The sequence below is a fragment of the Bactrocera oleae genome, chromosome 2 (assembly GCF_042242935.1).
Source record: "Bactrocera oleae isolate idBacOlea1 chromosome 2, idBacOlea1, whole genome shotgun sequence".
In the NCBI taxonomy this organism is placed as follows: Eukaryota; Metazoa; Arthropoda; class Insecta; order Diptera; family Tephritidae; genus Bactrocera; species Bactrocera oleae.
In genome coordinates this window covers 88,400,893-88,424,998 of record NC_091536.1, presented here as the reverse complement: position 1 = coordinate 88,424,998, position 24,106 = coordinate 88,400,893, and the positions used below count along the sequence as shown (strand labels likewise).

General features: G+C 33.1%; 1 protein-coding gene across 3 annotated transcripts in view; it reads left to right on the top strand.

The window, feature by feature from the left end:
• Positions 1-24,106, top strand: part of Cad99C (cadherin 99C) — a 124,026-nt gene that overhangs the window by 83,680 nt on the left and 16,240 nt on the right. For all 3 annotated transcript variants that reach the window (XM_070105962.1, XM_070105961.1, XM_070105960.1), the window contains 2 exons: positions 11,839-12,018; positions 13,309-13,374. In XM_070105962.1, the coding sequence (XP_069962063.1) occupies positions 11,839-12,018; positions 13,309-13,374 (246 nt within the window). The remainder of the gene's footprint in view (positions 1-11,838; positions 12,019-13,308; positions 13,375-24,106) is intronic.

The window sequence follows — 24,106 nt, the reverse complement described above, 5'->3', positions numbered from 1 at the left end:
TGATAATATAATGATGATGATGATGACGATGGTGATTATGATGATGTTAACGGTTATAAATCAATTGGACTACGGAAACCATATAGGGACGAATATGATAATGATATATGATGAAATCGTTATAAATTGTGTTTAAAGATATTTTTTCAAATTTCTTATTTCTTTTCTATATAATGCATCCAGTGCTGTGGACTGTCCAACAAGCAGCGACAAAAGTACACCCATTAGGGTGTCATCATCAAAGATTACTGCAACCATACATACCTATCCAAATACAAACACACGCATAAGTATAAATATACACACATACAGACATTACATATGTACTTACCATTACAAACACTTTGGACAGCAATTGCGACTTGAATGTTGCCAACCACTTCTCAAATGCCCGCTACTTGCTTGCCACAGTTTAGCGTAGTCCATAACAACTGTCAATCGCCACCACAAACAACAAGTAAATCACGTTGCAAACAAGCAAACGCTGAAATCCGGCAACGCAGCCAGAGCAATCAATTATGTAGACAAGTTGTTCGCTCAACGGACAGCAGTCAAAAGCGAAAAGAAAACCAACACAAAATAAGCTGCGACATTAACAAAGTTCATACGCAAAAAATAAACGATAAATCGCCTTAATTTTGTGCGTATTTTTGTTAATTAAATGGCCGTCAGCCGAACGCTTAGCCGCTTGGTCGCTCAGTCGCTTGAACAGTTGTCAATTTGGCGCACTTTGAAGTTGATTTGAGTAGTTGCTGTAGCGGTTAGTCGGCGCAAGTACTTAGTAACATGTTGCTTTTAATGAAGCCAATGTGCAACATGTTGCTGGCGAAGCATGTCGCATGACACGCAAGTCTACACGAACGACAACCGCTAATGGTGGTTGAGTTTACTTTATTATTTATAGATTTATTTTAATAAAATATTTCTTTATGCATTTTCGTCGTACTCCTAATGTTGCCAGCCAATTTTCGTGATCGTTTCTGTGAAAAAAAAATTGGAAAAGACTAAACAAATGCTTTTTATGGTCGCATGTTGCAAACTAATTTCCCACAGGCGCAAAAATGTACATTGCATTCTTGCACAAATACGTGGCAACACACATACACTCATTCAAAGTGCGTATGTGTATTTGTTGCACAAAATTTGCAACACGTTGCACTGTTATACATCAATCGGCTGTTGGCAGCAGCACCTGTTGGCACCATTTCAAAGAACTGTCCATCAAATGTGCTTACACCACATCCCCTCCTGCCTCCTTTTGCTTTCTCCCTCCCCAGCCTTTTAATGTTCTTAAGTTCGTTTGCTGTCAACACAAATCCCGTTCAACAGGAATAACTTGGCCCCAAACATTTCATTCAGCGAGCGTAAACATCTTCTTGCAATCGCCTGTTGGCCGCTTGTGCCCCACGCACACCGTCCCCTTATGCATACAACCAAGCATGCGGAAATTGATTATTACAAGTTGAGTGTAACTTTTTTTCGCAAAGAACTTTGCTGCTCTCCTTGCATTTATTATGTTTTTCTACTCCCGCCATTTTGTTTGTTGTTGTTGTGTCTGGCGACTCCCATCTTAATCGCGCATTTGAAAGCAAATTGCGCCATTCATAAATACATTACAGCAATCAAATTAAATTATTATCTCGGCAATGCCATGTACCGCTATTCGTCACAAGCGCACACACACAAGCATGAGTGTGCATACTACACAGTACACGGGTTTGGCTGCTGCATGACTGTCCCTGACACCAGCTGCTTTGTGAGTTATTTATTGAGTGCAATTTCTTTAATTCATAAATGACGCGGCTGACTTTGAAGACAAAATATTTGCATAATAACGGTAGTCGTTAGTGTCAAGTTTCTTCAGCTTGATACGCGAGAAAGAGAGAAAGGCAGGTTGCTGAAGTATTCTTATTTCTTAGAAGAAGCTAGTTTTTATACTACCATTAGCTGCAATTGAATTTGATGGGATAATTTTCGAATACTGTGTATGTACATCATTTATTTTTTATTATGATATTACATACTAATTTGCAAAGAACCGTTATATGTACTGCGGTACAATATTTTATGCCCGATTTTTAACAAAATAATGTCTAAGAGACATAGAATATTCATAACATTAAATATTGTGTGGACTGGTGCCTCTTAAATGATAAATGAATGCAAAAATCCTTTTCAGATTGGAACAGAGTCAAGGTAATCGAGATACATATTTCTTGTAATTTTTGAAAATTAAACTGCTACCTTCATTTTAGCGATCTCAGCGCTTTAGATATCTTGTTTTTTTAATAGGTTATTTGCTCATACAATAGTTCGCCTAAAAGTAAGCCTACTTATACAAGAGATGAAAAGGCTAGCCTAATATGAATGATTCTATATAATTTAAAAAATTAAAGGGCTCTGTAGCTCATAAAATATTTCACAAACTTTAAAGAAAAATCTATAAAATTTTAATAATGAAAACAGCGCTCTTTTAGATGTTTAAAAAATAAAGGGTGCCCAAAAATATACTACATTACAACTAAGATCCATTTCATTCCGCTACTGATTACAATATATGGTTGTTATGCTTAGCCACCCACAAAACCTCATATTAGGATCAATTTTGGAAATTATTTTAAAGTAATTGATTCTATTGACAAAAAATATTTTCATAAGTAGAGTTTATGAGAATTTCTTAAAAAAAAAAATTTATTTTAATAATACTGAAATTTGCAATAGCAAATATTTTTAAAGCGTCCTAACTATCTTCATAATCTGTCCAAAAGCATCTGTTGATTTCACAACAGCTTTGGACTATCGTATATATGTATATATTTATAATGTATCATTTGATACCTTCATTGTAATGTGATAAATATTGCATCAACAGTTATTTTATGGTTTTATAAGCCCATGTTGAAAGTCAACTAATTAAGCACATAATTGCCTCTTAATGAATAGCTCCATAAAATTGGAAAATGTTACTTTGGCTGTGGCACAAGTAGCCACTTTGCTACAAATTACATCACTATTCTCAATGTTTTTACGATGGCCATCCACTCTCAACAGAAGCAAAAGATATTTGCAGGTAGTATTGTAAATGCTAGTGGCATTAGCGACTTTGACTGTCATAAAGCAATGCTGTATTTAGTGGTACATATAAACATATTTATTTTTGCACATAGAAATATGTATATGAGGTTATATGGTGGTTTTCAAATATATGGTACATATATCAATATTTATGTATATATTTGTATACAATAGTGAAAAGTTTATTGAGAAACTGCAGCCAAAGTTTTTCTGTTCACCTAATAGTCGCCTTTCGTTATAACTGCGGATTATAAAGTAAGGTTATATATGAAAGAACTTTTAGTATAATTTTAAGTATATAACCTTACTAAAAGTTGAGGTCAAGATGAAAAAATAAATTTAGCGATTATAAGAAGTTCTAGCGGGGAGCCTAAAGCTGTAACCGACCGAAACTATAAACTAACATACGATCTTCTCCCGTTTCAACTTCTATTCTCGTGGGCCAAGCCTTCGTTATGACAGTAAGAGTCTGCGAAAATCTTTACAAAATATTTTTGTTACTTTTCCCGGAAAGTTTCGAAAATGCTACTGATAAATTTCCTTAACAAAAACAATATTTTTTTCTAGTAACTACGACAGTTCAACATACTACAAGCGCGTTCAATCAAATTGTATTCAAAAATTAAATTATTTGATTTTTTAGTTCTGTCTTGTTTACTCGTTTCTTTTTTTCCTTTTTCTTCCGCTTACTTAAGGCTTAGCATCAAATGGTTATACTAAAACTTTGCTACAAGACTATGAGATTTGCAATTTAAAGTGGTGTTTAAAAAAAACAAATTTACCTTAAAATAGTCAAATTTCAACCGTTAATATCTCTAAAATTAGAAAACCGTTAAGCGGAGGACCTTCTCGTTACAACTAAGAGAGTCTCAGTCTTGGAGAGCCTTTCTGAGTGGTGTTTATCAACCAATTTTTCAGAGTATGAAGCAAAAGAAAACATTTCTTTTTTTGACCTACCTCAATATATACTTATACTTGTATATATATTATACTTTAAAACCGAAAAAAATATATATGTTTTGTTCTAAAGCTTTTACAAATGCTACGTTTATATTTCTCATAGTTTATTTTCCCATATAAGTATGTATTTTCAAAAAGTGTTTATATATAATTATGCACTTGAACTCCTGCTGATCGTGTAAAACTAAAACAAGTATATTTTTATTTTATTCATAAAAATTGTTGCTAACTAAAACACTTTCAATTCGAACCTTGAAATGCGCTGCGGTGTCTCATAAAGTGTTTTCCATTTTTATTTTTTAAATTATTGTATGCACGTGACCCACACTCGCACTCGCTTTGATTTGTGCATGTCATGCAGTGCACGAAAAGTGGCACACACTCGCACATACTGATCTGTTTAAGTATGTGAGGGTTTGTATACTTACATATATGGTTATAAAAAATATATGTGTACGAGTTTATATGCGTATTTGTGCCAAAAAAATGAATTTTTGTTCGCTTGTTTCTTATAATAATTCATATTACTCAGTTTCCTTTTACTTAAATCAAACTTCAGCCTGCTTAGTCATTTCCTGTATAGCAGATATATCGACTTAACTGCTCTAATAACATGGATCCATAAACGTAAAAAAAACTGCACAAAATGTGCTCACTTTTATTTAGTACAACAAACTTGCTATTTATCCGCTCTGTCTGCGGTAAGTAACTCAACATTTTAGTGGTTATAAGTGTTTAATTATATGTGGTGGAATGTGGGTTTTGATTACGAGCTGCAGTTCACGCGCCGCTTGTGGCTAAAAATATTAGTTTTCCATATTAAACATTGTTGTGTCAATGTACATTTTTTTTATGTTTCGTATAGTTGTTGTTAGCTTCATAAATAGCGGTATGTAAAAAATGCAAATTAGCAATCTTGTGAGCGGTAGTTTATGAGGTGTTGTTAACTGAGCGCCGGCAGTTAGTATTAATTAAAAAATTAAACGCCAGACAAGCCAAAAACAACTAAGTAGGCAGGAGTGTACAATATTTTCGTTTATGTTCAAAAACACAACTAATTAATTTTGTTTATCTGCTTGTGAAGGCCTTAATCGTTTGCTTTTGTACTTTTGCTCAGCTGCAATTTGCCCGCTTTTGTGCTTTATAAGAAATAATCTAAACTGAAATTACCTTTTTAATGCATCTGCAGCTATTCGATTACCAAATTGCTTTGTGATTATTGCACTCATAATTCTTAATGAATTCGATAATGTGTGTGAAAGAGTAGCCACTGTAAACCAACGTATTTACTAGGAGTTCGTGTCTTAAGTCTCACAGCAGCCGTTTGCTCTTAGAGGTATTTTCAAAATAATATGGCAATTATTGCTATATAGTTTATAAACTTTATGCTGGTTTGCTTATTATCTATAGTATTCTGCAAGCAAATTTTAGTGGCAAACGATAAAATATACTCCAATTTATTTATTTAGGAAAACTTTAACATTTTTTTTTATTTTCAAAACCTAAATTTATTTTTTCATTAGAAATTGTAACAATAAAATAATAAAGACTCATAAAAATAAAAAAATTTAAAAGTATTTAATAAGAATATGCAATATATTTGCAATATAACCGTGTTCTCACTCTTATGCCAAACTAAATTTTTTTGGAAGCGACAAATTTTATGTTTCTTAAAAGCTTTTACCCTGTGATTAAATAAAAAAATGTTAACTTCATTAATGATATACATCAAAATGTAGAAAAATAATGTGAAAATTTCGTAAACAAAATTCAAATGTAAAACCTAACAGAAAAATTAAAAGAGTTTTGAGTGCTATACCGTGAATTTTTTATTGTTGTATGCAGTTTTGTGAATTTTAAGTATCACTTACGAGTAAGCGTGTAGAAATCATGACGGTTTTTCAAAACATTAAAACTTTAAAAACATATTCTGTATGTATATAATATATGTTGCAATACCAAAAGGGTACAATTTCCAAGCTTTAGAAGACTAGTTTTTAATGTCTTAATTACCATGTTAAAAATATTATTGTTGATCAAATAATGTAATTTTTAATTTAGTTACTTTTTATTTAATTCAAATACTTTTTATATATTTTTTATTATTTTTATATTGTACAATAAACTTTTTGCTTGAATAAATTTAAAATTTCAAGGTATTTATAGACACTTCTTGAAAATCAAAACAAAAACTGGCCTTGTAAAAAAATTGCAAATTTAATACGCTTATAACTATATAGCATGTAATATTTTTCATAAACTTATTTTTACTATAGCAAAAAAATTCTTAAATTAACTTCTAATTATAAAAAATAAATCTTTAGTTTTCTCAATCATTTCCATAAATCTTTGTCATCACTCTTTCTTCCATTTATTAAAATCGCAAAATGCTTTTCATCTCAAATAAAATGCCTAACTGACAAATTTCGCGTAATTTAATTAGCTTAGTTTTTCATAATTTTTTTTTTTTTAGTTTTTTCTTTTATATTTTTCTTTTGCGATATAACTTGTAAACTGTTGCAGTGCTGACAATTTTCCTTTTATATGTTTTCTTCACAAGCAAAGATTTATTTTGAAAAGCCGTCATAACTTGTAACTGCTACCTAAAATTCAAAAAACCACATACAACAACAAATGCAAGGCGTAGCAAGCGCTTTGAGCTGTGAGACCTAAACCACCCTTGACTTTACTTTTGCTTTTGGATAGTGTCTTTGCACTGATTTTTGATCGTGTACATAAATACTTATATATTTCGTTTAAATAATTATTGAAGGCAAATATTTTGTAACTAATATGGTGGCAAGAAATATGAAGAAAAATTAGAGTTGCCGTTGGCTATACTAAAAAATACCAAACATTTTTCAGTGTGAAATTTTAGTGGAAATTCAGGTTATATTCCTAAACTTTTCATATTTAAAAGTCACCAGCAGACATTTTTTTGTGTTTTCATATTAAGCATATTCCTACTGGTTTGTATATGTGCTTAATTTATGCACATATTGCAAATATGTTACATATTGCAACCGCACATACATATGCATATACATATGTAAAAAGCAACAAACTTGATATCACAAAATCATTGATTTCCCTGAACATTGTATGTGAATTTACATATATATGAAAAATATCTCAATATATTTTTTCTTAGCAGTTGGTGGCTTTATTATTATAGCAAATTTATGGTGGCATGTGCATTCATGTGTGAAGTGTGGCATTCCACACATCACACTTTGAACAAAATGCAAATTAGCTGGCACTTAAGAATGTGGAAAGCAAGCTGCCAAATAAATAAAGCTAATGTGATAAAATAAAAAATTTCAAAAAGTTAAGTGTTTGCAAATGTATTTTCTTCTGGTGCCAGAAAAGATATAATCTTGTGGTTAAATGATATTGTTTGCTTTGAGGTCCTAAAACAGGAATTTTCATTAAATATTGCTTCAATTTTGATATATGCTTTATATTTGTATGCTTTGCACATATTTCTTAATATATATTTCATATAAAGTTAGACTAAACATAACAGTATGTGGCTTATAACCGAAACTTTATAACTTAATTCACAATCCTTTGTTATGAAGAATATATGAATTTTTTTTGCAGTAAACTTCTTTAAAATTTTAAATTGAAATCTATTTGTGTGTTTTGTCATTGTGCTCACCTTGTCAGTCAGATTGAGAACGATAACATGTCTTGGCCGCCCATTCAATAAAATTTTTTTTATGCAAACCAATTTTGAAATCGCAATTCTCTTAGAAAATGACATCCTTCTCAGGATATGTACTATTATACGATTTTTTGGAAAACGTCAACTCAAATAATTTTTATAGTATTAACAAAATAATAGTATGCCTTTTAGATGAATTTTCTCTTTCCTTGCATTTAAAATTTTAAGAAAGAAGACAACATTTTCGACCTGCTTGATTTGACCAAAATCCAAATAAAAATTGATATTTGTCAACTTTTAGTCTCAGGCATCCATTATTTCATTAGAAATTGGTCCTCGTCTTTAAGCAGCTGCAGAGGTTATAATCGAATAGTTACGTGCTAACTAGAATAACTTAGTTCATTGCTAGGTCACAGCTGTTATGATTAAATGTTTTGCTAACTATTTTATTCAGCGCTGATTATCATATACTTTATATTTGTATGAGGCATTCAAGGATAACTCTTTATTTTTAGAATTCAAATTTATCAAAGTCAGGCTAGATTCAAACAAATTGGATATTATATTATGTATTATTTAAAATTTTTTAAATATCAGCTATTAGTTGGTTGTAATTGTACTCTAAGCCTATTATAATTTTATATGTATTTTAAATCCGTATGAACACCTTCAACTACTTTGTTACCTAAAAAAATTCTGAGCGGTAGATAAACTCAGCAAACACTTCCTCTAACACCGAATAAAAATAAGCCACTACTTCCCACTAACAAATTTACCGCATTTTCTGGCAACATTGCAACATTTCACAAAAATATACAATAATAGGCACTAATCTACTAATGTATCCAATTAAGGCAAATAAGAGATTCTAACAACGCACTTACCTATAAGTCGTCAAATATAGCATAAGATAACGGGGCGATAAATTGATAGCGCGGAGTGCCCACATCGAATACCGAATCAAAGCAAAACTCGTTCGGCTAATTGTGTGTTAAATGAGTCACTAATAACCACGGCGAAATGAAAACTAAAACGACACACACGCACACATCTATAGCCACATACACACAGGCAAAGAGCGAACGTCTGAAATTAGCAGCAAACATATATACAAAAAGTCAAATATTTGCGCACACATATGTACAAGTGCGTACATAGTTGCGCGTGTGTCTGTTGCGCCACAAGATTCCAATTAATAAATACATAAATGAACAACACACACCAAATGCGGTTGCGCTGAAATTAACAATTCAAGTCTATTCCTCTATCTTTCTGTCGCTGTTTTTGTTGCTACCGATGCTGTGGCGCGCCGCCAAGACGACAGCGGAGACAGCAACGCACATTGTCAACATACAACGACAACAACAAAGTGGCACAGTGACAAAGGACCAAATCAAAGTTGTTGTTCGACAAAGCTGGTGGCAGAGCAAAGCAGGCGCAAGTCTATATGCATGCGTGGAAGTTGGGCAAGTAAATTCTGGAAAACATCCCCTGAGACGATGCTAATTTTTTTGCTTGAAAGTGTGTCGCCTTTTTTCAATGTGTCTGTGTGGCTTTATGGTATCAACGTTCCTGGAAATTGTGCCACGATTCGTTACCAATTAAAATCCTGTTGCTGCTAATACCAGAAGCGACTTATTAGCCTGTGTTGTTGTACTTGCGATGAGTTTCTCTTCATTTATTCCTTTCTTCAATCTATTTTCTTTACTTTTATCGTCTGCGGCAACTAGAAATGGGTCTTTTATATACAAAGAACTATATATATATATATTAGGGTGGAGCGAAAAAAAAAAATTTGTTTTGTTTACCCTGTGTGTAAAATCTGTAGATTATGAAAAAAGAAAATGTTTGGACAAAAAAATAATATTTGGTTTAAACTTTTCACGTTTATATAAAATATACCGATTTTGACGGTTTTTGACTCAAAATTTATTTTAACGCTTAGGAAAGCATTAAAACTTTTTTTTAAAACTCCAATAACAACCACAAAAAAATTTTTTAAGTTGACAAATTTTATTTGGCCAGATAGAGGACTCTCCACAGCTTCTACTCCTCTGAGTGTGTGGTGTTAAAAAAATTTTTTTTTGTCCAAAATTTTCCTTCTTTATAATCTACAGATTGTACCCTCAGACTAAGGAAATTTTTTTTCATTCCATCCTAATATATATAGATGTTTCTGTATGTAAGTACGTATATGTGTATATGTGTAAATATGTTTGTGAAACTTGTTTTTGCATTTGCTTTTGAAAATAATCAAACACTTGGCAGAATTGCATATACAAATATTCCAAGAAGCCTAGGAAACAGTTTAGACATTTCAAATAGTTAGTCCCTTTCATGGGCTTAAGTTAGTCTGCTAAGTTAGAAGGAATATTGAATAGACAAGTGTTTTTTCTTTTTATTTCGCTTTTACTGCTTCACACGCGCCTGTAGTTGTCGTCTTAGTAGTTAAGTAGTCTTCCATCTAAATTGCAGCGCACAACCAAATAAAGCGTACTGCCATCATCATCTATTTAGCTTATTGGCATTTGCCGGCATTCTTCCAAAATACTTAATGCAATGACTTGATTTGCTGTTAAATGTGCGTCGAGTGTTGTGGTTCAACACCAAAGCGAACAAAAGAGAAAGGATGTGAATACTTCGGCAATGGCTCCATCAACATGGATGTGAGTAGCGAAGTACGATGGTGGTTCGATCCTGAAACATCAAAAAATTTAAATAGCGCCTTTCTAAAGACTTGTCTGTGAATCTATTGTGAATTTCGGGGATATTCAAATTTATCAAAATTCATCATGTAGTTAAAAATCGATGGTTCCAGGATACATCCTAGTTTTGAGTTAGAGTAATTGTAGCAGTCAAGACACGAAGAGTTCTAATCTAACCTCTAACTTCTACTGATATGCCTGCAGCATTATCCAACCCGCGACTTTCAGAATACATCCACATCTACAGTTAGATAATTTCAGTGGAACGATAGACCACTCGCTGGATCATTGGTTCGTGTATTTACTGTGACAAGGAAGAAACAAACTCTAACCGCTAAACGATTTAAAAAAAAATTGAAAATAATTTTTATAATTATTATTATTTATTACAATATTTCACTGTATACAGCTGCCAACTAGGTAAAAGATTCGTTTTTATATTTACGTCAAGACGCACACCTAAAATTTAGGTTAAAATAAAAAAAAGTCAGATGTAAATCTAACTAATATAAAAAAAAAATGGTTATAAGTTTTCGACCGCCATCATCAGCACTAAGTGCACCATTCATTCACCTAATGTTTTTATAGCTTAAATAATCCTAGGCGGTTTCCTCTACGAAAGTATCAAAAAAGTCACTGACTCTTCACACTACCTCTGTATTTAATATATACTACAACAACATAAGTTTTTGTAGCTTTGAGTGTATACATATGAAGTCTAGCTTCCGCAAATACCATACACTCGTTGACTTCATGGCCAACGTCTTACAATCTGCGTCGCACTAACTTTAGCAAAACTTATGCGCTTAAAATTCTAAAGTCCAACTCTGTGCCAGCACTTGGCACTTCTTACTGCAAACGCTGAATATTTATACTCACCACTTAAGCATTTGCCGCACTTCTCAACACGATTTCGCATAAGTTTGTGCCCTCGTATAGCCGACAGTATGCTGCGCTGCTCTCGTTTACAAATATGGCCAGCCACGCACATTTCACTTGCCATTCAAGCCGAGTTAATTTATGTTAATTGCTGCAATGGCAACATGTAATTTTCTACAACTGCTCCACCTGCAATGCATAGTAATGTCTTAAGCCTGCGCGCCACAAGCCTTTAGCTACAATGCCTTCATATTGCTATTGTTGTTGTTGGTGCCGCTGGTGCATGTGTACAACAGTCACTTTACCAATTTTAGACATTTTCCTGTCAGCATCTCGTTTATTGCATTGGATGCGATTTTCTTAAGTGAAATCTATATTATTTGCCCAGCATTTTTCCTTTATACCAACACACCAACAAATACATACACATATATTGCATATTTGTTTTTATGGCATTTTTTTTAATATTTCTTCCATTTTTAACTCCGTCTAAATACTTTTCTATTAATCCCTTTCATTAACTTTGTTATTGTTGTTTTTGTTTCTTTACAGAGCACTCCAGTTGCCACGACGGTCTTCCGCCACATTCAGGCGCTGGACAAGGATGCTGGTGTTAATGGACTCGTCGAGTATTTTATTGTTGAGGGCAATACAAACACAACGGAAGATGAGAAAATGACAAGTGCCGATGGTTATGGCACATTTGCAATTTCCTTTCCCCATCAAGGGCAGGTGAGTGTTAGGAAATTATACAAATCGGATGTGCAAATCAATATATTTTATTCTACCATAAAATATGTACATATATATGTACAGCTATATATCATAACCTAACATATGCCAATTACGAGTTGAAAATTCCTGTTTGAATGCCAGTGACCGTCTCAAGAAGAATTTACAATAGACACTGACATTATTGGCAAAGGTTACAATACCCGTAGAAGTGCTACATGTGGTATTTTCATGAATATGAAAATATCTTTATAATATAGCAAGCAGCCTGAAGAATTTTAATCGTTTGCCAAATTTGTTTCCATCGACCATGCTTTAAAGAAGTAGGAAGGAGAAAAGTCACTTGTGGATAGATCCGAAGGATACGCAAAAAATATTTGCTGATTTTGAAAATATTTTGGAATATAGTAATTTATATATATATATTTGGTGAATATATATATAATATATTATATTATATTTCTATGTGTAAATTTTTTTATTAATTCCACAAATATTAGCTCAATTTTCAGTACAATCAAGTACATATTAATAGGTACTGTCTTTAAATCAATATTTCCACTTCAAAATCAAAGCACATAAATAAATGGGTAATAAAATAAAAAGTTCTCGAATCTTTGCAACCAATAAATGCATATTAACAGCAAATTATTTCAAACTAACAACCAAACCCAACTGAGATAAACGCAACTACAGCATTGTGGAGGGTAATGCCTTGTAAATGCAGGCAATAAATCTTGTCTCATTTCTATCAATAAATTCTCGAGAAAATCGCAGATTGCAAAAGCAAGCAACACATACAATTAATAGTATATTTAAATGCAACCATGCACATACCTTTTGAGAGACATTTGTCATGCGTTGGTGGTCTCAATCTTTTGGCAAATTTATCTACAACTCTGATAGACAACAACTTGCGTATGTTGTTGTTCATACTGCTGCAAATGGCATGGCTGCTTGCGCCAATGTACATACACATATACATATAATGTGTTGGCATTCTACAAGTACTGTCATTCATTCTCAATAATCGATGCAATCAATCAAATTGCATACCAAAATCATTTATATCTGTATATGTTTACATATATACATACACGTTTTTATTATGCGCAGAGTCAATATGTGATATCCACCATGCAACACACCTCAAACGTAAGAATTGTTAGATTTTTGATTCGTCAGCATTTAATATACAATACATATCAATACAAATTTATCTGAGCCAAATAATGCGCTTTTAATGAAAAAATAACAAACACATATATGTCTATACTTTTATCTCCGCAGGTGACTGTCGCCAAAACGCTGGATTACGAGAAGGTGCAACGTTATTATCTAACCATCGTCGCAGCGGTAAGTTAACTGAGCATGTACATACTTATAATTTTGCTATAAGCATTGCGCTATAAATATTTATACAAACTTGTAAATAGTGAGGTTAAGTGCAATTCATTAATACGAAACATTGGTGTTGACACATAAGTGGCATAGCAGAGAAACGCACAGACATAGGTACATATATACTTAACAATACCTAGAAAAAAATCATTTGAGAGCTACGGCAGAAATTCTTTGTGTCACTATCTTTTATGCTCACATACTCAACTACATATTTTTCGTGTTAGAGAAGTTAAAGTCACCGCACAACTTTCTTTTTCCACAATTTTTTCGCCAGTTTCTACCTTAAGCATTCACTTCCTGAACTCCTAGCAGGCGCAGCAGCCTATTACACACACTTTAAATATTTTTTACCTCTTTCCTCTTTCACTGCAACTCTGTGTGTACACATAGCTGGCAGCAGATATTCATAAATCGCTGGCTGTTGGAATGTTAGCGCTTCATTGCACCGCGTTGCTCCGCATTGTATGTGACAGCATTTCGCTGTTGAGGCTTTTGTAATTTGATAGCGACAGCTTAGACTGTCAAGCCAGTGGTGAACCAGTGAACCCAACACGCCAAATCACACTAAAGTACATGTAAGAGTGCAGTGCAGTCTTTATGTGAAGATACTTGTAATTTTACAAGCCCTTTTTCATGCCTCTGAAGTCTTTAACATATCATTGTTGTAAGAATGTCTTACTGCATAACATGATCGTGTAGAATGTAAACTGCTTCTTTGTTTTATGCAGAATGAGAAGCATGATTATTATGAAAAAATTCTTAATCTCTTTTTATTTCCATATTAATGCCATATATATAATGTTAATTATATAGAACCTGTCTCAAATTCAAGAAGCATTAGAGAGCAGCAAGTCGAACAACTTAATCAACTCTTTGTATAGAAATGGCGAATCGACGACAGCCATATTGTACGCAGTTGTAAAACCAGAAAATTAAGAATAAACAAGTGTAAACATCGAAAGCATCTATTAAGAAGAATTTTAAAAATTTTTGCACAATATTGGGCAAAAAATTACAATTTACCAAGTATTATTCTCTAAAAAGTTGAATAAGTAAAAAAAATATTTGCACTAAGCGCTTAATTGTATGCTTTGAAGAAATCTTACTACTGCTTATCGTAGAAAAATCCAAATATTCAAATGTTTTTCATTAAAAATAAGAGTAACATCTTATGAATGTCTTATATTACAAATAAATAAAATAATTCTTCTTATTTTACACTCGCCACAAGCTTTTTAATAATTTTATTAAGCACAAAAATATCTTACCTTAAACGATAGCAGAAAATGCTTAACATAGCAGGCAGTGCGACATATCGGCATGCAGTAATAATTAGCAGCCTCAAATAATATCAACACTCAAGTGTTAAATCTATACAAATAAGAATCACTAATATGGCAGTATTGCCAGCTAAGACGCCTTATGTAAGCCGGTATTATATAACTTAACTTAAGCGAGAAGTTGTTGGAGTATATGACAGCAAGGCATTAACCGAGATGGCGACGATGCTTTGTAATCATGAGGACTCGGGATAACAGCAACGAACGAAATTTAATGCAATTTATTTTTCCATTTTCTGCACATGACTACAGAGGCTGTTAGATGAGCGGAATGCCGTGCAGCTTACTTAGAATGGCAGCAATACTTTGCACGTTCAGTGAAAAACGCGCTAGTCTATTAAAATCCAATTAAAATGGTGCGAGTTGCCGTTAAGACTGGACTGTTAGTTAGACGGATGGCAATGCATTGTAAAATATATGACGTATACAAGCAATGTATATACGTATGTATATAAGTATTCATGTATATAAATTCATATATGTTTAGAAGAATGCATGTGGCTGTGTGAAAATCAATCGTATTGTGGGCTGACGGTCTCAACCCACTTCCTCAAACAAATTGCCAACAGGCCAACGAGTGGGCTCTTTTAGCTCTGTTGTATGTTTGACTCTATATTATATAACAGCTGAATAACTGTGTGTTTGACATATCTGTGCTCGATTCGCCAAGTTTATTAGCTGGTTATTAATTATTATTTTATTTAATTCTTAAATTTTATTATACCCATTGCTTGCTCATATGTTAAGAATATGACTTTGTGCTTGTAACGCTTGTTTGTGGTAGACAACGGGACGTATGCTATGCTGACTGTGATCATATGTATATCGGAATAATTAGAATAAATCATTTCACTTCTGCATGCTCACTTGTTTGTACACTCAGTTGCAAATTTATGTTAAGTTGGTATAAGAAACGATAGATCACAGAAGTTAAGAAAAAAATTTCAATTAAAATTAATTACACAATATATCAAACTTCTAACATAAACTGGATAGTTACCTGAGAAGTTGCGTCCTTAAAAATAAATATCTGAATATTATATACAAGTAGATCAAGCAAATATAACCTACTTAACTTCCTCAAAAAGTGGTTCAAAAGTAGTTCTTATGAAATGCGCGTGGCCCAGCCACTAAAAAATTCAACAAGCATATCTCCTAAGCTACTAAAGCTATATGAACCAGACCTAAAAACAGACCATATCCACTTCTTGCAAAGCCGCTATGTTCGAAACTACTTAAAGAGCGATAACTTTCTGGCAGAAAGGGTAATGCTGGAGACCTGCGCGTGAATAAGTAAAATCTAATAACTCGGGAACTTCCGGACCAATGTGAACCGAATTTATTTCCATCAGCTTCACTGTATAATAGTAGTGAGAATTACTATATACCATACCATATATGATAACTCTCAAGAAAAATGTTCTTAATTTGACTTCCTAAATACCGAAAATGAGAGTGCCGAGAATATACAATGTTCAATTTTTGAGATATCTGAATGAAATTTAAAAGGCTATTTTTCTGATAATATGGTATCTCTGTTTTTTCTAATCATGGCTCTATACTTTCCCCTCTCTCTTTAATCAGATATAAAATTTTTTGACAATTTGGTTGATTCTTAATATAGAGTTAAATAGATATTATTTCAAGTCTTGAAATTAATTTTAGGATATTAATATGTGTTTTTGAAAATACAAAAATTACCTTAAAACACAGGCACTGTGTATAAATATCATTTTCCTTATTTCTAAATGTACTTGCCAACTAGTTCCTAAGCAATTATTTTACTACAATTGCACAACTTCTGGCTGACTATGAAATATTGGCTACTCAATGCATACTTTGTTGAAAAATGGTATGCACGTTTGTTCTTGTAGTAGCCAAACTATTGTACAAAAAATGTGCCAAACTAGCACATAATTTCGACAATTCGAACAGCGATAAATTGCACTTTCCGGGCGTATAGACTCATATTAATTATAACAAATTATGTTATTGTCTATAGCCGATCTTATTTCACACAAGCGGCAGCACACAAATTTTCGATTCTTTGCCAGACTTTTGGCTACTCTGTGAGTAAATAATTGGAAAATTTGCATTTTTGGATTTGAAAAAAAATGAACGAAAATTATATGGCTTAAATGTCGAGCATAAAGAAACAAAATGTTTGTAGTGGCGTTGCCAGTTACTTAGCATCTAAATGTGTACAGTATTTCGCTTATCGTACTTCTAATATTTTCTTGTTGGCTAGCAAAGCTTTGCGGGTGTTGAAAACATTTTTTTTGTTTCGTTTTTGCCTTATGGAGCGGAAAACTCTTAATCACAATCTAGATCTAATGTGTAGAAACATTGTGGCATATTTTATTATTATTAAGTTTTTATTATACTCTTGCAACATGTTGCTATAAGGTATAATCGTTTTTTCAACTAACGGTTGTTTGTATAACCGAAAATTAATTGAGTTAGATATAGGGTTATATATATATATATATATAATATATATATATGATAAATTATCTGGATGACGAAGCGATGGTATGTGTGGTACCTTAATAAAACCCTTGGAGCATTTTATTAATATGGCATGTTAGTAATATTGTCAAAAATTGATAAAATCAGATTAATACTACCCTCAACTCCCATATACTACTTATAATGATTTTCTTTACTCTAACAAGTTTAATGCCGAATATGTATATCGGTCAGTGAGTATTATTTATACATAAAATTGCTTTAAATAATAATATGTTCTCGAGAATCCCTGAGCAATGTATAAAACGTTCGGCTACACCCAAACTAAGCCCTTCCTTACTTGTTTTTTTTTTTAAATATTTTTGTTTTAATATTATTACCGGTAGCCACCGTAGTTGCTCTGCTCTGCCATTGTGCGCACGCGCACACAAATTTTAGCGAGATCGATAAACGGATTATTTGACTCAATGGGCATAATAAAATAATGTCGAAAACTTATTCCGTATATTAATGAAGTTAAAAATTTGGCAATTGGATTACTGTTAACATCGCCTGCCGACCATGGTAAAAAATTATAATGAAGCACACACACAGAAACATATATTTATATATAACATACTATATAACATACATATTTAGACAATATCATCGACTTCAAGTTAATTTTTTGCATAACTATAATTTTATCTCAGCATATTTACACAAAGCTTGAGTTGCTATCAGTCAGTACGTTATGGTAGCCATGTTCCGCTCGGTGTGAATTCTATGTGGGTGTATGATAACCATACAATACACAAAAGCAACAACTAAGAAATACAAATAAATTTTTTCAATATGCAGATAAGCGTTTGAGATTGGCATGGACTTGTCAGGTTTAAGCTTTATTTTCTGCGAATGCTAGAATATGTTTAAACAAGTTTGTTGATCGCTCAATTGATATGGAGCTACATGTGCGCATGTCTAATTGCGAAAATTTGCATACATATCTAGTCGAACATGTGTAGCTAGCATAATAGAATTATAAACTACATTTGAAAGTCCGTAATAAAAGTAATGGCATGCTTACGGGCTTAAATTTTTGGCGCAATACAAAAATATTAGAATCTCAAATATATTTTTCTTAGAAAAATAATTAAATTTAACATTTTATAACTACGTTTTTGTATTACTTGTAGTAGAGTATGCTGTCAGGATTCGAGATATGTGCTGAGATGACCAGATTGCCTGCTTCGCTATTACCGTGAATACCCAAGATTTTAGAGTTATAAATTTTTAGTCTTAAAACTCACTGATTTGACTGTTTTTCTATTTTCATATTTGGTATATACAAATATGTCGCTTTATCTCATTTAAGATATTTTTGAGTATGGATATGAGATATTTGATATTATTTCGATATCTCTTTCTCTATATCTCTCACATTCTCCCATTTACCTATTATTTCGTAAGGAGCAGCCGTAAAAAGCAGTTTTGAATTGAAAAAAGCGAAGAAAAATCAAATATTAATCTAAGAAAAATACGGTGGGTTTGGAACATAAAAATTTACGTTTACACCAAATTTATTGAAGGAAAAAAAAAGTTTTGTACAAGATATAAAAAAATTTCCAAAAACTTGGTTTTTTGAATTTTCCAAAAAAATTTTGAGGATATGGGAAAAAAGTTTATAAGAAAAATTGTAGAGGTTTCATCACCCAAAACATTGCCATACAACTTGTTTGCATAGGACTAGTTGTGACGAAAATCGGAATAAGCCGTTTTTAACCCTTAAAAATTCAACACCGCCCTCTTCACGACCTCAGTTCGCTCGTAAACTATTATGTCCGTAGACATATCTTGAATAAATATCTAAAAAAAATGTTTTCTCATTAATTATTTATCTTCCTATTTTTTCACTTTTTTAAAGCGTTATTACCCTCTTACAAAAAAAATTACCTCATGGTGTCTAAGTTTAATAACAGAGAGTGTTTTTCAGAAACCAAAAACAACACCAATAAAAATTGTGTAGTGATACACTACATTTTTAATTACTTCCTCACTTAACCGCTTTCAATTGGAATTAATTTCTTGATTTTCTGACCATGACTAAATGTGATTACAAGTCCTCAAAAAATGCTAAATAATTTACACAAAACTTTAATTTCCTCATCTCGAAGGAGACACTATTAGTTAATTCAACACACTTCTGCACATTTGTATGTATGTGAAAGCCTCTTGGTTTCCGCGCAAAATGCAAACAAATTACGCTTCATTAGTGCAAATACGTGTTGGCCCAAAGGCATAAAAGGTAATTGAACTACCAAATACGCACAGAGACAAAGCGGCAAAAATGCAAAAAGAAAAGATCGTCGGCATGCAAAACAGATATACACACATTAGCAACCATGCATCCACATGCCCATTATCCATTTGAACTAACAAAGCCAAGCGACTATCATTATTTGTTTTAATGATGGCATAATTGAGAGCCATTTGAAAATTGTTTGCCATTATTTACCAAAGCGTTGAGCGCCGAACGTCGAGTGTCAAAATCGCAGGCGCCGTGAAAGGCCTGTGAAATTGAACAGCGATTGATGGAGCGTGTTGGCTGCTTGGTGTTGCCGTTAATGATTGAGTTGCCAGCATTTTTTGCTTTTGTGTTTGTTATGTATATATATATATATATATATACTTTTTTTTTTTGCTGCGGATAGTGTGACGCTGCGGGCATTTTATGAACTCCAAAACGCGGCATTATAGCGGGTCCATGTAAATTTCAAATTTTGCGCAGGAGGCCCACAGCAAACTGGATATTTTTTATCTTTAATACCCGCAAACAGCACTGAAAACACAGCGAGTCAGAAAAGAAAATGTCAAATTTCATGTGTGGGTTTTACATCACACTTCAGCGCTCGGGCCAAGTGGGCTGTAGCGTGCCAAATCTCCGATACACCAATCTGAGACTGTCAATTTTTCAATGGGTGTATGTTGGCATGGCTTTTTGCTCTTTCTATGTATAAATATTGCCTATTAGATATCGATATGCATATGTATGTGTTTATATTTACACTGCTGTGATGAGTAATCGGCAGTTTTATTCGCGCTAACTGTATCTTATATCTGCCTGTTTGATAGATTGAGGGTTTAATTTACAAGTGTTGCTAATTCTCAAACGAGTTTTCTTTAATATGCAATCGAGTATATAAAGACGTATACACACTCTACATTATGTGGACAATGTATTCTCTGCTATTTCATTATACACTTCGTTGCATCGTGCTTTTTTGTCAGAATATTGGCGATATTTTCACATATTCGTAGATAAATTTTTCTTAACAGTAGTATCTGGTATCTGGAAAAGTTGGCAGGTGTTATTTTTTGTTAGATTAGTGTACCACTAAATACTTATATTAAAGTTGGAAAGATTTGTTGTTTTTTATTACAATTTAAAAAAAGAAAACAATTAATAAAATCTAGAAATATATGTTTATTAAAAAATTCTAAAAAAAATTCGTTTCAAGTCTATAAGAAGAAAATTACACAAGCTCCATAAAGGGTGGCGGTGGTGTCCAGATATTTGTAGAGATTGTTACAAACTAAAATTGTAAAATCATTAGTAATTTTTGCATTCAAATTTACTTATATGTGTAGATCTGACCAAGTTTTCTTATAAAGCGTACTATTTCTGTCATAGACAAGCTTCACATAACAATTTATCCGCCAGACAACGTAAAAGTTTACCTCTATATATGCCGGATAATTAAATGTATGAAAAGAAATATATTCTCTCAAAAATTAAGAGAAAAACTTGCATAATAATAGAAATTACATTTGCGCATCAGTGAGTCCATGCTTAACTTATTGCCTGCTTCATCCATATGTTATAAGTAAGGGAGTAAGCGAAATTAACCGAGTTGTTCTTCTATTCGCCACAGAAAAAATGTTTCAGAAATCAAAAATGACTAATATTCTCATTTACTTTTCAATTGGTTTCATAGAGCACTAATTTTCAGGTATATTGTACATATACGTATTACTTGTAATATAATTAATGAAAGAGTTTAAACCCTTATTGGGCATATTACAAGTAAATGAAAGTAAAGTCGTTCTTATAAATACAACTGTGTTACAGTTAAGAATGTGCTGCAGATATCTGGGCTTGTGCTACTTACGTTCTAAAAGTATTTTATCCAAAAAATTTTCTCTAAAACAACCAAAACTATATTTCTTGTATGTCTTTATAACATGAAATATGTGTATTCTTATGGCGTTTTTTAATAAAAACGGCTTAACAAGATCACTCACAGTAAATATATATAACACAGAAAGAGCTCTTGCGCAATTTGTTATGCTCGAAAAGGTTTAAAATATATTATATACACTACTAAGTACTATAGTCGTCTAAAAAATTATATAGCCATTGAGATAGAATTTTCTAAACCTCAGATTTCCATGAGGCATGATAAACATCTCCATTGTGGCTGTATTTTTTATGTTACGCTTCAATTTCTACCAGATGTCTATGTTTGATAATACTCCCATCTCAGTGTGTCCTAACTAATATGTCGCTTTTATATTATTAAATATGTGCCTAAAAGTATGCAATATTTTGGTACACGAATTCTAAGAAAAATCTATTGTAAATATCGTCTTAGACTCTTGCCAACACTTAATAGCGATTATTAAAACTAGAAAAAATATCTATTATATTATATTTAGAGGGTATGCATAAATGTTTATTATATGAGGAATAAAAAAAAATACTTTCAAATATATATGTTTGTAATTATCTTTGCAAAATATTTCTTTTTCCATTTTATTATAGTGTTTTTTTTTTCTTAAAAACTATCCCCGTCGCTTCGTTCTTTTTCATGTCTACCAGGTCTACCTGATGTACGCTCTGACCTGTGACTCCAAGTTTCATGTTCAACAATTTTTGATTCGATTCACATCATGTTGCTGCCGCTGCCGTTGAATATCTGCAGTAGTTGTTGCTACAATTTCTGCTCTTGTTGTTAATATTGCAGAGTAAAAATGCGAAATTGTAGCAATTTTTAGTACCCAACCCTGCAACAAAGCGGAAAAAAGAAGCGGACATGTATTGCACTACAAAATTTTTATTGATTTTCGCTTTCAGAATTTTTGTATTTGTTTATATACTTTGTTGTTTGCATGCTTGAAGTGCAATAGCATATTTGTGGCAGGAAGGCAGGTTGTTGAAACTACTTGTTGCTGTTTACAGCGAACTACTGCTTTGCTACTTTAGCTGTTCAACAGCATTTGCAAAGGGCAAATAAAATTTCCAGCTTTTTTTTTATAAATTTGTGGCACGAAATTATTGTCGTTGTCGAAATTATTGTCGTTGTTGGCGCGATCTTGGTCGAAGTATTGTATGGCCATTGGCTGCATGCCTCAAATCAGCGCTTATGCAGGTGTGTATAGGAGAGGGGTAGGCATGTGAATGCCAAAATACTACTCACGTAACTTTTGTAGTTGTAAGCAGCGAACTACTTTTTATATTTTTTGAATCCCTTTTTGGTGTGCTCATGGACCACACATGCGTTCGCACTTATGTAAAAATCTGCAAAATTGTTGCATAAACATTTCACATTTCGCAAAAGTGCCAGCAGCAAGTGGCAAGGTGATAAGATCTGCTCCGAAACGTTTTGCGACTTCATTAAACTTAAATAAGTAAAAATCTACGAAGTCCAAGCAACCAAAAATAAAAAATAATATTGGAATCAAACAAGAAGTAGAAAAATAGTTCAGTGTCTGCCACACGCCAATTTGCAAGTTGCCAAACGACGCGCCAACAGTACTCAAGCAGCAAAGCGGCCAATTTGGCAGCCAGTGCGGCAGCTATCCAATATCATCGCCCTGAGCGGCCTCGACGGCGTGACGGCAGCAACAAGACGCACAGCGTGTCGATAGCTGCCATATTGGCGCTTCCCGCGCTATGTTTGGCCAGCAGGCGCGCAACACCAATTGCCGTGCTGGCACTCTTGCTTTCTGCGCTGTTGTGTGACTATGTTGCACGGCTACTTGAGTAGTTCCCACTAATCAACAGCAGCGTCATCGCCATCACCATCACAACCAAGCAGCAAACACCGGGCACCAGGCAGCGAGCAACCGCATACACACATTCATGCAACGTGGCTATACCACCACCTTCTATGCGGCATTGCGGTATTCAGCAGGTATTGCTGTGGGTCATGTAGCAATCATAACACAGCGAATGTGTACGTGCACCGCACACACACACAAACATTTGTTCATTTGTTTCACTGTGTGGCAGATACTTGTAGCTTGTGTGGCATGGCGCATATTTTTGCGCAACATGCCACATGTACAAAATATAAGTGAAGAAAAAACAATTCTTTGCTGATTTTTACAATCCACTTTCCTGAAGTTGCTGCAAAGCTTTGGCGCTTAAGCCGCCTGTCAGCCGTGGAAGGGTGTCTTTTGCGGTTGAACTATACGATATCTTTCAATTTTCTTCAACTTTTTTTTATTTTTGCTCGCAAATTTATTGATCAGATTTTTCTTCACGTCGGTATTGCCAATAACAACAACAAGGATATATTTATGATACAGCCATTATTGCTGCTGTTGCACGTAAATGCATCGCTGTGCTGTGGCAAAGTGATTTCAAAGTCTTCGATGCTTGTTTTTGTAGCGTCTAAGCTTTTCACTGTACTGTTTTTTTCTAATGTAAAATTATTTGCTTGTTTTGGGTTTTAACCGTTATTTTGCGATTTTGATATTGAAATCGTTTGCTTCAAATTGTCTTGCTATGAAATGGAGCAAGCCGAGTTACGAAATTTGCACTAAGTTTGCAGTTAAATTTCAATAGAATGCAATTACTTTTAGATTGGTAGCGACCTAACAGTAAAGTTTAA